We start from the raw sequence: 14,340 nt of genomic DNA, 5'->3' as shown, positions 1-14,340 counted from the left end.
CGCTCACCACGCCACTCTGCAGCCGGGCGGCCCGGAGGCCATACTGTGCTTGGCCAAACCCCTCCCTCTCGGGCCACAGCTGCATCTCGGGCAGTCACCCCTCCTGTCCCCAAGTTCCCGCACCTCCTGTGATGCTCTGGCCCTGGACTAGGACCACCACCCACCGCTCCCAGTGCTCAGCTGGTGCTGCCTTGTGCCTCCCAGGCCCACTTTCGGCCATGGGGGCCCAGTCTGAGTCACCATGCCATTCTGGCAGTGTGCCCAGAGACAGGGATGGGTGGTACAGACCTGTCCATGGGGTGCCTCCCTGGTGTGTGAGGGGCAGTCCTCAGAGGAGGAGGGTTATCACCTGGGAGTAAAGGCAGTTCACCGTGTCTACACTGAGCCAATCTCTTGAGCCCTTCTTTGAGCACCTGAAGGTCATTGTGAACTTACGTCCATGTACACAGGTGCGGGCTCAGGAGCAGAGCGTAGCTCCCATCAGATTTCCCCAGGCCTCTAAGGACCCCCAAATGTCCTGACCCCAGGCCAGAGAGCTCCCAGAAGTCTCCTGACCTCATGTTCCTCCTCAAGGCCCAAGGGAGGCCACATCATCAGCGGAAGGCCAAGTGGTTCCTGCATCCCCCACCCAGCACTGCTCCTGGCCCCCTGCTGGCCACTGCCCACACTGCAAGATGAGCGCCCCTCCCCATGGCCCTGCAGCCCCTTTCCTGGCCCCGGGGCTGGCAGCTGGCCCTCTCACACTGTTCGTTTTGGTGCCAGGAGATGACCATGATGTTTGAGGTACAGGACCTGGCAGTGGCCTCACCAGCCACTGTGTCCCGCTGTGGCATGGTGTACCTGGAGCCCAGCATCCTGGGGCTCATGCCCTTTGTTGAGTGCTGGCTGAAGAGGATGCCTGCCGTATTCAAGCCCTACCAGGAGCACTTCAAGTCCCTCTTTGTCTGCTTCCTGGAGGTGAGTGAGGCCACAGTATGCCTGGCCTGGGCGTGGCAGCAGGTCGCTGTGTCTGCCAGCCACGGGAGCTGGGTGCCATCCCCTGCAGGAATCCATCACTTTCGTCCGGTCTTCGGTGAAGGAGGTGATTGCCACAACCAACAGCAACCTAATCATGAGTCTCCTCAAGCTCTTGGACTGCTTCTTCAAGCCCTTCTTGCCTAGAGAGGTGCGGCTCTAAGCAGGGGGCTGGTTCCCTGTCCTTGCCTGGCTGCCAGAGGGCCCCAAATCCCAGTCCAGCTTCTGGAAGAGAGAATTGGATTGGCTCACCTGGGTCATGGGAACACCCTGCAAATTCTGCTGTAGACACAAAACTGTGCGGTGGAGACCAAGGGAGGGATGCCCCCCACCTGCCAGCTTCCTCAGGCCACTCAGTACTGTTCCTGCTTAGCTTGATGCTGTCCCTTCTGTCCCCAGGGCCTCAAGAAAATACCTCCTGAAAAGCTGAGCCGCATCCAAGAGCTGGTTGAGCCCTGGTTCATCTTCTCCCTAGTCTGGAGTGTGGGTGCCACGGGGGACAGCAACAGCCGGGTCAGCTTCAACAACTGGCTCCGGGTCAAGATGATAGTAGAAAACGTAAGAGGGATGCGTGTGCTGAATGCTGGGTGTTCTGGGAAAGTAACTACACAAAATTCTGGGCCTCACAACCTGACTTTCCTCCTGGTTCTCACAGATGACCATGCAGTTTCCAGAGGAGGGGCTGGTGTTTGATTACAGGCTGGAGGACGCTGGCATCAGCAATACGAATGATGAGGACGAAGACGAGGAAGGCAAGCAGGTGACTGCAGGCCTGCCCCACTGGGTGGTGGCTGTCCTTCTTGATGAATAATGACTGGAGAGAGCAGGCAATGTTAACGACCACAGGTCTCGGGTTAGAGATAGGTGCGTCACCTCATGAGTCCTCACAGACCCATAGGTGGTTATTTCCCAACAAGGAGACCAAGGCTCAGAACAGTCACACCCAGCTAGTCGTTGCAGAGCTGGACTTGAACCTGGATCTAGAAGATGTTGAGCACCTCCCTTCTCAACCATACGCAGTCTCCTCTTTGCTGATGTTGAGTCCAGGATTGGTTGCCTCTGTTTTACTTAAAAGCCCCATTTTCCCGTCCAGTGCGGGTCAGTGGTTGAGTGTCGACCTATGAACCAGGAGTTCATGGTTCATTCCCAGTCAGGCACTTGCCTCGGTTGCAGGCTCGATCCCCTGTGGGGGGCATACAGGAGGTATCAGATCAATGATTCTCATCATTGATGTTTCTATCTCTCTCTCCCTCTCCCTTCCTCTCTGAAGTAAATTTTAAAAAAAATATTTATTAAAGCCCCATTTGTCCAGGCCTGGGCTCCCCAGGAATGGGAGGGCAAGTCCCCATGACCTGCCTCACTGTTCCCATCCCTCCTATCAGCCATGAACCTAACCTCATACCAGGATCAGGATCAGCTCAGGAGGAGGAAGGGGCAGAGAGGCATCTGCAGAAATGGTCACAGTGCAGGGTCCTACTGGGAACCTCACAGGGCACATTTGGGTCTAACGGTCAGAACTGTCCCAATGGGACATGTCTGTGAGTGCCCCCGCCAAGGGAGGTCTGCAAGCTGGGTCAGGGCTCTGGGTAAAGGGATTCATGCAGGTAAGGATGGTGGGGGAGACAAGGCCAGGTGACCTCTGAGTGTCCAGGTGATGCCAGCACCCATGGTTCTGGCCCTCGTTCTCTTGGACAGCCTGAAACTCCATAGCAAAGACCTTTTCATTCTGTGTGGTTCAATTCCCAGAGTATCTCCTTCATGTAGAGAGCCTCCCACTGGAGGCAGCTGCGTGCAGAGAGACCTCCCATTCCTGGTGGTTTGTTCTAGAAGCCCCATCCCCGCCCCACCCAGACAGAGGGTAGGGCATGGGGCTTCCTATTTTTGTCAGAAGCAGCCCCTCACTTGGGTCTTCTTGCCAAGGCCCAGCAGTGCAGCTTGGCCAGGGGTTTGGTGGGGAGGGGTTCCAGGCCCAGCCCTGAGCCACCTGTGGTTCCAGGTTGCCTGGGTGAAGTGGATGGACTCTTCTGCTCCATTCACCATGTTGCCAGAAATCAACTACTGCAACATCATCGTGCCCACCATGGATACCGTGCAGATGTCCTACTTGCTGGGCATGCTGCTCACCAACCACAAGCCTGTGAGTGCCCCACCATGCCCTGCCTCACCCTACCCAAGGCCCAGGTCGGGGTGGCTGGCCCCTGCTCTGCACTGGGCCCTCTAAGAGATCCCCACACCCCCAGGTGCTGTGCATCGGGCCAACAGGCACGGGGAAGACCCTCACCATCTCGGACAAGCTCCTAAAGAACCTGCCGATGGAGTACATCAGCCACTTCCTCATCTTCTCAGCGCGCACCTCGGCCAACCAAACCCAGGACGTCATCGACGGCAAGCTGGACAAGAGGCATGTATACTCCTCGTTCCTTCCTAGGCTCCAAGGATCCCCCAGTCTGTCGGAACCAACTGTTGTCTCACCTCCCCACCAAATTATGCTCCTGGGTTTGCCAGAAGCCTCCCCAGTGGTGGTGGTGGGAGGTGGGGGACAGCTGGGCTCCCTTGCTGACTGTTCTGGAGCCGCCTTCCATCAGGAATTCCTACTGAGCCCTTCCCCTTTGGCAGGGCCTATTATCCATATGCCTAGGAGGCAAGACACCTTGAGAGAGACCAGACTTAGGGCAGCCAGGTGTGATGTGCTAGGACACTCAGAATAGGACAAGGGACTGCTCAAGAGATCCAGCCATTCAGATGCGGCCAAAGTTGATGAGGGCTTTCCAGAAGTTGCCTCTGAGTTCCCAGAGCACCTGGTGTTCACATAGCCCCTCCTCACAGGCGGAAGGGCGTGTTTGGACCGCCCCTGGGGCGTAACTTCATCTTCTTCATCGACGACCTGAACATGCCAGCCTTGGAGACATACGGTGCCCAGCCGCCTGTCGAGCTGTTGCGCCAGTGGATGGACCATGGCGGCTGGTATGACCGCAAGAACATCGGTGCGTGCCGGCAGCCTGGGGCAGTGGCGAGTGGGCAGGGCAGGTCATTCCTCCTTTAGGCATCGTAGGCGCAGGGCCGGGGCCACCGTACTTTTAGCGGGTCCACAGAAATGTTCTAACTTATTTCAAGCTCATGGGGCAAATGGACTTTTAGCTCCAAGAAAATTAAATGTATGTGAGTACATTTGTCTTTATACCCATGCTGTTGTAAATTACCATTTTAAATCATTTCTAATGGAGGAGGAGGCCCATCAAGGCAAAAGTGCCCAGGGCTCACGAAAGTCATACTGCAGCCCTGGGCAGGGCCCCCCTGACTTCCTGCCTCCGCTCCAGGAGCCTTCAAGAAACTGGTGGACATCAACTTTGTCTGTGCCATGGGCCCCCCGGGCGGAGGCAGGAATGCCATCACTCCACGGCTGACGCGCCATTTCAATTACCTGACCTTTTCTGAGTTGGACGAGGCCAGCAAGAAGTGCATCTTCTCCACCATCCTGGGCAGTTGGATGGGTGAGCATTGGGCGGGAGTGGGGGAGGCCATGGCAGAGGCAGAAGCCTAGGCCGGACACCAAGGACAGCTGGGCAGCCGCTGGAAACCACTGACCTGGCTCTGCCCCTTCTTTAGCTATGTTACCTTTGCAAATTCATGACCCTCTCTGAGCCTCAGTTTCTTCCTCTGAAAAATGGGCAATCATATCAGTACTCACCACTCCAAGTCCTGAAAAGTAAGAGAGACATTGCATGTAGAGCATCTAGCATGAAGCCTGGAAGGTGGGGACTGCTAAATATGATATATATATATATATATGTACACATATGCATTTAGCTGCCGAGAACCCACGTATCTGTTAGTACTTGCTCAGAAACACTGGTGGAAGGATTTACTTTTGGAACTTGGGAAAAGCCATCAAGATAGAATGGCCAGAGTGGTCCTGATCCTTCATGGGGTTGGGAGGAAAGTCCACCCAGGAGAGAGTTTTCCCCCACCAGCCCACCTCCCACCCAACACACTGTCTGTGAGCTCTACTGGGCACTCTGCCAGGTTTTGGCTGATGGGAGTCAAGCCTTCGGTCCTTGGGCCTTGCCTGCCCTGCCCCCAGGTGCTATAGGCCCGGTGTGCCTACATGCCCAGCTTAGGGGGGAGAGGGGACCACATTGCTCAAGGCAGGGGGTCAGTGGCTACTCTCAGAGCAGCCAACAGGTGGGCAGCAAGGGCCGTACCTAACTCCGAGCTCGTGTCTCTCTCCCACTCTCTAGCTGGACTCCTCGGAGAAAAGAGTTACCGGGATCCCGTGCGTAAGTGCAGGCCTGGGTGGAAGGGGCTCTGGTTCCAGAGTGAGCCTCAGGCTCCGGTTGGGTGTGGCTGAGGCTGGGACCAGACCGCAGTGAACCTTCCTCAGGCTCCTCTGGGGACCGTGGGCCTTCGTTAGAGCAAAGGTTAGCGCCGAGGCCATTGCCTTCCTAGGCTCACTCACCCCTTCTTCTGGCTGTCAGTCCTTCATGCCTGGGCTAGTGTCTGGCCCATAATAGCAGCCAAGTTTGGATGAATAAAGGATCCAACAGCCTCCCACCGTGTGAAGAGGCAGAGGCTCAAAGAAGAGCTGGCCTCTCCGAGTGGTAGCGTGGACCAAGAGCTGGGGGACCTGGAGGGGGTCGGGCATCCCTCCTGAGGCAGCTCACACAGGGCAGGGCTGCGGTCATTGCAGCAGGCTGTGGACACTCCAGAACTCTGTCCCCCTCTGCTCCCCCTCCGCTGAAAGAGGCTGTCACCAGACAGCACCCCCCCTCGGCCCCCACATCCCCTCTGACCTGCACCCAGGCCTCCCTCAGGGTTCTCTCCTGCAGTTTTTCCTACTCCCAGGAGTGAACTTCCCTACTTCCCCATGCGGCCAAGCCCTCCTCTGAGACCGGAGCCCCAGCCCCTGGTGCCTGCTTGAAGACCTGGCTCCCCCCCCACCTCCAACCTCTCCAACACCAGCAGTCCCTCCTGCAAACATGTCTTGATTTCTCTCATCTTAACATCTAAAAACAAAATCACCTCTCCAGGGCCCTTCCCACGTGCCCAGGGCATCACTCCATTTCTCAGCTCGCCTTGACAGAAAAACTCCTCAGAAGCCCTGTCCCCTGCTGCTGGCTGCAGCCCTTTCCTCCCATGTTCCCTTGAGCCCCTCCACAGCCCTAGGAGTGCTCTTGTCAAGTTCCTCGTTGGCCAGACCAAAGGTCAGCTCTGGGTCCTCCCCTGCCCTGGTTGTGGGCAATGACCCAACCTCCTTCTCTCAGGTATCTCCCCCCACCCCCTCCCCGCACTAGCCACCCTCCCTAGAGTGACTGGGGCCTGCTTTCCAGCCTCTTCCTCCTCTGACCTCACCCCCCTGGCCCACCATCTCATCCTATCCCAGCAATGAAGTCCATCCTGGTGCTGACCTCTCCCCAAGCCCCTGACCCCACATTGTCTCTTAGATGTCCACGGGGCGTCTCAGACTGAACATGTCAGACCCAGGCCCTCTCATCTCAGGTGACAGCGGTGTGTCTTCCAGTCACTCGGGACAAGAGCCTTAGCGTTCCCCAGCGCCCCCTCTCTCACACCACATCTGTCAGGGGGTCCTGCCGACTGTCCCTCCAGAACCCACCCAGCCACCCCATCCTCACGCAGCAGCCCTCTCCCTGGTCCCCTGCTCCTGCCTTCACCCTCTGCATCCATCCATCGGCTTCCATCTGTTCTGTCTGCCCATCTTCTACTTGCTGCCAGAGGGATCCATTCAAATGTTGAATCAAATAATATTCTCTCTCTCTTTCTCTCTGTGTCTGTCTCTCTCTCTCTCTGGCAAGCCTCCAAGTCCCATCAGTGGCAGGCAAAGCCACCCTATTGGCCCTGGTCCTTAACACCCCAGGTGTTCCCGCCTTGGGGTCTGTGCCCAGCCCACAGGGCCCTGTCTCTGAACCCTGTCTCCAGCTCTGGGGCTGCTTGCACCTCACTTGACGTTTCTGCTTGAAGCCCTTCCTCTGTGAGGTCCATGTCAGAACCCCCCAGCCCGGCTCTCCCAACCTCTCTCTGCTGCCAGCCTCTCCACGGCACTTTCTGTCACCTGTTTCTGCCCACTCGCTGGTGGATCTGTCCGTCTACCTCCCATGAGCATGCTCGCTTGTTGAGTGAGGAGTGTCTGTGCCCAGGACCTGGAGCAGCACCTGTGTGCACAGAACCCTTTTACTTTTCCCGTTTCTGGGGCCCCGCTCTGCCCCAGGTTCCTGCTGACAGAATTGTGGTTCCCAACAGAGAATTAGATCCTTTTCAAAGAGCAAGCAAATGGTTGTTCGGGAAGAGGCAGGCAGGCTGGAGGCTGGGCAGCGCCACGGTGAGCCTGAGGTTACCGTGAGCTCCAGCCCCCCATGGGCCATGCGACTCCCCGTGCATGGCTCAGAACTGGCCTGTCTCATGTCTGGGATACAGTCCCCTGGGGCTGTGGTCGGCAAACTGCGGCTCACGAGCCACATGTGGCTCTTTGGCCCCTGGAGTGTGGCTCTTCCACAAAATACCACAGCCTGGGCAAGTCTATTTTGAAGAAGTGGCATTAGAAGAAGTTTAAGTTTTAAAAATTTGGCTCTCCAAAGAAATTTCAATCGTTGTCCTGTTGATATTTGGCTCTGTTGACTAGTGAGTTTGCTGACCACGGCAAACAAGCCCATGCCTAGGCGCCAGGGCTTAGGGCTAGAGAGTCATGGCCGCCCAGCACTGAATGCATCCCAGTGCCCAGCGCACAGACAGGCGGAGTCAGTAATGAGGATGCCAAAGCGGGGAGACTACCCACCATGAGGTGGGGGACGTCAGGAAGGCCTGCTGGAGGAGATGGCATCGAGAGGAGCTGAAGGGTGGTGAAGAAGGGGTGTCTGGGTGGGAACACAGCACCCGCGAGGGCAGGGGCGAGGATCCTCAGAGGCTGCACAGGGAGCTCCTGCCTCTGTGACCCAGGCCCACTCCTGTTCCCACAGCCGGGGCCCCCCACATCGCCCACTTCACGGATCCCCTCGTGGAAGCGACCATCGTGGTGTACTCCACCATCACCTCCCAGCTGCTGCCCACGCCAGCCAAGTCCCACTACACCTTCAACCTGAGGGACCTCTCCAAGGTCTTCCAGGGCATGCTCATGGCCGACCCCGCCAAGGTCGAGGTGAGGCTCTGGCAGGCCCTCCCCGGTGTCCCGCCGAGAAGCACCCACTCTGCCCTCCCTCTCCTCTCCAGCCCCCCAATTCCAGGCCTCCCTGCCCAAACTCCCCCGCCCTGATCAAGCCAGGCCCCGGGAGCCCCGTGTTGGTGCAGCTGAGCGCCATCCTACAGGGCAAGCCCATGCCTAGAACGGCCGCGGTGACGGGCCACAGAGCAGGCCAGGCCAGGCAGGGAGGGCTCCTGATGGGGGGCTCGGGTGTCAGGAGATTGCAGGGAGAGTGAGTGGAGCACCTTCCAGCAATAAAAGGCACCTGGAGGCAGAACAGGAAGTACAGCAGGGGGCAGGTGTCAGGTGTGCTGGACGCTCAGGTGCACTGTGGGCTGCCAGGGGAACAGCATCCCGAAGGAGGGGTGGGCGGGGCGAGGGGCAGATCTGCATAATGGAGAATGGGTGGGTCAGTGTGTGCAGAGCCCAGGCTTGCAGGGAGAGAGAACAAGACGGGAGCCCCCTGGCCCCACCAAGCTATAACCAAAGGAATTGAGAGAAAAGACTGAGGGGTTCCTGAGGGTGGGCTCGTCACCCAGGGGAGGCAGGGAGCTGGGATGGAAGTGGCAGCAGAGACAGAGATGGGGCAGAGTCCGAGAGGTCAAATCAGTGGAGTTTGCTGAGTGGTTAGATGTGATGTATTGGGAAGGTATAAAAAAAAATCAGGCATTCCCCCCAGGCTTAGCTTTTGGGGAGCCCCAGGAGCCATTACAGGGGGGAAGTGAGGACCGGCTGATGGAGCTGGGTGCCCAGCAGGCAGCACTGCAGGGCTCGGCCCTCAGTCGGTCAGCAGGTGCACCTCCCGCCGCCTCTGCAAGAGGCCCTCACCTGGTCTCCGTGCAGGGCCAGGCCCGAGAGCTGCGGCTCCTCCCGCCCCCCAGTCCGGGAGCTGTGAGGGGGCTGAGGACCCCGGGCTGGGGCGGGCACTGATGCTGGGGTGGCCACAGGACAAGGTGCAGCTGCTGCGGCTGTGGTACCACGAGAACTGCCGCGTGTTCCGCGACCGCCTGGTGAACGAGGAGGACCGCAGCTGGTTCGACAAGCTCCTAGAAAGCCGCATGGAGGAGTGGGAGGTCACCTTCAGCGAGGTCTGCCCCTTCCAGCCCATCCTTTACGGGGACTTCATGTCACCAGGCTCTGACGTCAAGTCCTACGAGCTCATCACCAGCCAAAAGAAGGTCAGGGGCCTGGCTGCTACCCTACCCCTGGCAGGGCCTCCTCACTCTGCACCCCTGGGGCCCACGCCCTCTGCAGCCGGTAGTAACCGGGTTAGGCCAGTTCTGGGCCTTCAGGCAGCATTTGCCTCTGAGCCCTGGCTCCTCACCTGTCAGTTAGGTTCGGGTGGGCCCGTTGGCCCAATCCTGTGGTTCAGCTGAGACAGGCTCTGTGAACAGGGACCTGCTGTGCCTGTTTGGGGGCTCTCATCCACTCACAGAGGGCTAGCAGGGCCCCTGGCCCGAGTCTGAGTTAGGGCCCAGGGAGGCAGGCAGAGGCCTGAGTCAGAGGCTTAGGCTGCGAGGCTGCGAGCCTCCTGATGGCCTCGCTCCACACCTCTCTCTCGTTCCCAAGAGCTCCCACCAGGGTCCGTACGTCCTGGTGAGCACCAGAGAGAGAAGGCAGGGTCTGACCCTGAACTTCAGGCCTCCGTGTGTCCAGTGGGTCACGCCTCGTCCAGGTAGACCTGGCTTCTTAAGGCCCAACACCCTTCCACGCGCAGAGGAGCAGGGCAGGCTGTGGGGAGGAGCTCCCCCTCCGGGTCCAGGTGCACGGACAGACAGGGAGGACCCAGTTCTCCCCCCACACCCTACCCCACCCAGATGATGCAGGTGATCGAGGAGTACATGGAGGACTACAACCAGATCAACACAACCAAGCTGAAGCTAGTCCTGTTCATGGACGCCCTGAGCCACATCTGCCGCATCAGCCGCACCCTGCGCCAGGCCCTGGGCAACGCACTCCTGCTGGGCGTGGGCGGCAGCGGACGCAACTCCCTCACGCAGCTCACCTCGCACATGTGAGGGCCCCAGTGGGCAGGGGGCAGCTGGGGGCAGACTGTCGGTTCCATCCATGTCCTTCCACAGCGCGGGGAAGGCAAGGCAGCCCCACAGCAGACCACCCAGCCCGTGGGCTTCTGGAGGAGTGAGAACTGGAAAGACCGGGGGCCCAAGAAGAGGCAGCAGCAGTGCCCTGTGCTGCTGAGGGGAGGGGGTACACGCAGCATCAGGAGGGATGCTTGGTGGTGGCAGCTGTGGGCCTGCGCTAGAATCAGAGTTGGGAGGTTGGGAGGGAAGGGCATTTCAGGTCTAGGGAACAGCCTAAACAAAGGTCTGGAGGCAAGAGAGCAGGTCAGGGCCTAGAGAGTCTACAGATATGCTCGTGGTGGAAGCATGACTCTGGTTGACTGGGGTGGGGGTGAGCACCTACTAGCACCTCAGCACTTAGTCCCAAGCTCTGTCATTTCTCTCCCAACTCATCTCCAGGGCCGAGTACGAGTGCTTCCAGATTGAGCTATCTAAGAGCTATGGCATGACTGAGTGGCGTGAAGATGTCAAGAAGGTCTTGATTAAGGCTGGCATGCAAAACATGCCCATCACCTTTCTGTTCTCGGACACCCAGGTGGGCAGTGGTCAAGGTTCAGAGTGGGTGGATATAACCCCATCCATCCTGGTATCCTGGATGGTGTTCTCAGTCCTTCATGCCCAGGGCACTGCCAATGGGGCGGGTCTTAGGAGGGACAGTCGGGACCAGGGGGATCCACAGCTGAGTAGGTCAGGTACATGAGGCATATATCCTTACTATTCCCCAACTGTAAAGAAGGCCCCTGGCACTGTAGCTGACCACAAGCAGCACCCACTCACTGGCCAACAGCGTCCTGCCTCAAGGACCACCCAACTTGTGCCCAAAGTGCTGTGCCCATGGCTCCCCGTTAGGGGCTGCTCCCCCTGGAGCTCCCTATGCGTGAGGCCTCTCCCCACATCTCTGAGAGGAGAGGTTGTTGCTCTGGGGCCTCAAGACAAATAGAGCAGAGGTTAAACCTGGCTGGTGTCAGGTTGGGCCGTGGCTAAATCCCTGGGATGTGCCCCACCCTGACATGGACCCCTCTGCTCCTACTCCTGGATTCACAGAGTCAGCCACGGGAGCATGCCCTCTGGCACTGGCGCTGGCCAGGACCCATTGCTGCCTGTGGCCAGTTTCTTTCTGTGAGAAAACTGAGACACGGAGAGGCAGGAAAAACGAACAGGAAGTCGGCACAGCTCCCACCCAGAACCCAGGGCCTTTCCGCAGCCCAGTATGGTGCCCAGGGTCTGCTGGAGGGCTGGCCTGGAGGCAAGCCCCACACCACGACTTGTGAGATCACTTATGTGACCCTGGCATTCTCTGAGGCTCAGTGGCAGGAGGGGCTGTTGTGAAGGTCCAGTGAGACCATGGTTGTGGAGCCCAACACCTGGGAGCCATCTTCAAGGCTCAGCCCCCCCCCCCACCCCCATCCATCCCCAGATCAAGAACGAGTCCTTCCTGGAGGACATCAACAACGTCCTGAACTCAGGGGACATTCCCAACCTCTACAACCTGGATGAGCAGGACCAGATTTTCAACACCATGAGGCCCTACATCCAGGAGCATGGCCTTCAGCCCACCAAGGCCAACCTCATGGCTGCCTACACCGGGCGCGTGCGCAGCAACATCCACATGGTGCTGTGTATGAGGTACAGGCAGCCGTCACAGCCACACAGGGGCAGCAGGGCTGGGTGGGGTGCACTTGGCCAGCCCTGAGAAATGGCCTGGGCCTCGCCACCATACCATTGGGTCTGGGTGTGTCTGTTGCCTCCCGGCTGCCAAGCTTCTGGGCTATGGAAGGGCCTTGGGTCCTGGGTTCCTGGGGGTGTAAGTCGGTATCTCAGGGCCTCCTTTGGACTCCTGGCCCTCTAGTCCCATCGGAGAGGTCTTCCGCGCTCGCCTGAGGCAGTTCCCGTCCTTAGTCAACTGCTGCACCATCGACTGGTTTAACGAGTGGCCGGCAGAGGCCCTGCATTCTGTGGCCACCGCATATCTGAATGAGATTCCAGAAATGGAAGCCACCTCTGAAGTAATTGAAGGACTGGTAAGTGTCTTGGTTAGAAACAAGCCATCAGGGGGAAATGTTTAGGTTTGGGCTTGGGGTCACCGAGGCCTGGGTGAGAGTCCTAGGCCCACAACTGATGGTAAGCCTTTAAGTAAACAGCTTTATCTGTCTAAGCCTCAGTTTCCTTATCTGTATAATGGGAGTGCCACAAGATCATCACGGGGATGTAGGAGGTTGGCACACAGTTAGTTACCCTCTATCTTATTCCCTGAGGGCTTTGTGGCAGCTTTCTTCAAAGAACTCCCCGTCACAACCCCGGACCACAGACGGAGTGGGCGGGGGAGAGGCTAGAATTGTCTGGTCCAACCTGAGTGACAGGCACATGAAAGCCAAGAGTTGGGGTGAACCCATTTCCCATTTCCCTTCAGTTGTGCTGAGGCCTTGGGCCCTCCCATACCTCAGATCCAGTCTAAGAGGGGACCTCACCTTAGGGCTCTTGAAGAGTGGCAGGTTGCCAAAACCGGTTTGGCTCAGTCTGTGGACTGAAAGGTCCCAGGTTCAATTCCGATCAAGGGCATGTACCTTGGTTGCGGGCACATCCCCAGTAGGGGGTATGCAAAAGGCAGCTGATCGATGACTCTCTCTCATCGATGTTTCTAACTTGCTATCTCTCTCCCTTCCTCTCTGTAAAAAATCAATAAAATATATTTTTTTTAAAAAAAAGAGTGGCAGGTCATGGCGGCTATGACTGGGCCAAGAGCTGGGAGATGCTAACTCCACATTCAAAGTCAGCTCTGCTCTGACAGCCCCTTAACTTCTCTGGGTCATGGATTTTAAAAAAAAAAAACAAAAACGTCTTTATTAATTCCAGAGAGGAAGGGAGAAGGTAAGATAGAAACATCAATAATGAGAGAGAATCTCTGATTGGTGGCCTCCTACACAACCCCTACTGAGCCTGCAACCCGGCATGTTTCCTGACCGGGAATGGACCCGTACCTCCTGGGTTGATGCTCAACCACTGAGCAACACTGGACAGGCTGGGTCATGGGTTTTTATCTGTAGAATAGGTGAGGTTGTGAGGTCATAGGAGGGAGTGAGTATGTGGGGCATTTGAGGTTCCTGCACGTGCTCTCTTCTCGGGACCAGGCTACGGTGGCTTCCAGGGCACACTGGTACCCTTTGCCGGGGGCTCTACAAGGCCATCATCAGTGGTCTCCCCCCCACAGATTCAGGTTTGCGTGTATATCCACCAGTCAGTGACCAAGAAGTGTATTGAGTACCTGGCTGAGTTGGCTCGGCACAACTATGTGACCCCCAAGAGCTACCTGGAGCTGCTCAATATTTTCTCCATCCTCATCGGGCAGAAGAAACAGGAGCTAAAAACCGCCAAGAACCGCATGAAGAGCGGCCTGGACAAGGTGAGCTGGGGCGGAGCTTGTGGGCAACGGCCAGCTGCACGTGGCTCTGCCCCCTCAACCTTAGCCCTGATCCCGGCAGCCCAGCCTCGCCTTTCGGTTGGCAGCCGCAGTGTTTAAATGGGTGGCTTCCTTCTTTATCAAAAGAGCAAAAGCTGCCAGTCCATAGGCAAGGCCAAAGCGGATTTCTCCACAGATTCTCAGGGGACTGCTCCCTTCCTCTGGGCTCCACTGGGCAACCTCGAGGCCACTGAAGCTGCTGGCCACATCCTCTCATTAGTGAGGACAGCCCTGCAGGGCCCTCCTTCCAGCCCCCTCCAGGTCAGGCTCTCTCTCTCTCTGGTCCCCTGTCACACCTGATTTTTTTCCTCTGTGCCCTCCAACCCCAGCTGCTGCGAACTTCAGAGGATGTGGTCAAGATGCAGGAGGAGCTGGAGATTATGCGCCCCCTGTTGGAAGAGGCTGCCAAGGACACCTTGGTCACCATGGAGCAGATCAAGGTGGGGGTGTTCCGGCCAATCCCTGCTGTCTGACCCCTGCAGCTTGCTTAGCCTGTCTGTACCATCTCCTCATTCAGAGGTCATTGTTTACTCAACAAATGCTTGGTCAGAGCCTATTCTATGTCAAGCACTGCACCAGGCAGGGGATATGGTGAAGAG

The 14,340-nt window shown here is 57.8% G+C and overlaps 1 protein-coding gene across 1 annotated transcript in view; it reads left to right on the top strand.

Annotated features, from left to right (window-relative positions):
- The window catches only part of DNAH1 (dynein axonemal heavy chain 1), a 68,606-nt gene that overhangs the window by 41,663 nt on the left and 12,603 nt on the right, over positions 1 to 14,340 (top strand). Inside the window, exons 38-54 of the mRNA XM_084901864.1 lie at positions 763 to 957; positions 1,046 to 1,165; positions 1,414 to 1,572; positions 1,670 to 1,774; positions 3,011 to 3,151; positions 3,255 to 3,415; positions 3,841 to 3,998; positions 4,332 to 4,505; positions 5,253 to 5,291; positions 7,983 to 8,161; positions 9,151 to 9,381; positions 10,021 to 10,217; positions 10,684 to 10,819; positions 11,702 to 11,910; positions 12,134 to 12,305; positions 13,493 to 13,684; positions 14,071 to 14,181. Of these exons, the coding sequence (XP_084757990.1) occupies positions 763 to 957; positions 1,046 to 1,165; positions 1,414 to 1,572; positions 1,670 to 1,774; positions 3,011 to 3,151; positions 3,255 to 3,415; positions 3,841 to 3,998; positions 4,332 to 4,505; positions 5,253 to 5,291; positions 7,983 to 8,161; positions 9,151 to 9,381; positions 10,021 to 10,217; positions 10,684 to 10,819; positions 11,702 to 11,910; positions 12,134 to 12,305; positions 13,493 to 13,684; positions 14,071 to 14,181 (2,679 nt within the window). The remainder of the gene's footprint in view (positions 1 to 762; positions 958 to 1,045; positions 1,166 to 1,413; positions 1,573 to 1,669; positions 1,775 to 3,010; positions 3,152 to 3,254; positions 3,416 to 3,840; positions 3,999 to 4,331; positions 4,506 to 5,252; positions 5,292 to 7,982; positions 8,162 to 9,150; positions 9,382 to 10,020; positions 10,218 to 10,683; positions 10,820 to 11,701; positions 11,911 to 12,133; positions 12,306 to 13,492; positions 13,685 to 14,070; positions 14,182 to 14,340) is intronic.

Source organism: Pipistrellus hanaki (assembly GCF_964339955.1).
Source record: "Pipistrellus hanaki genome assembly, chromosome: 13".
In the NCBI taxonomy this organism is placed as follows: domain Eukaryota; kingdom Metazoa; phylum Chordata; class Mammalia; order Chiroptera; family Vespertilionidae; genus Pipistrellus; species Pipistrellus hanaki.
This window is presented reverse-complemented; position numbering and strand designations above follow the sequence as displayed.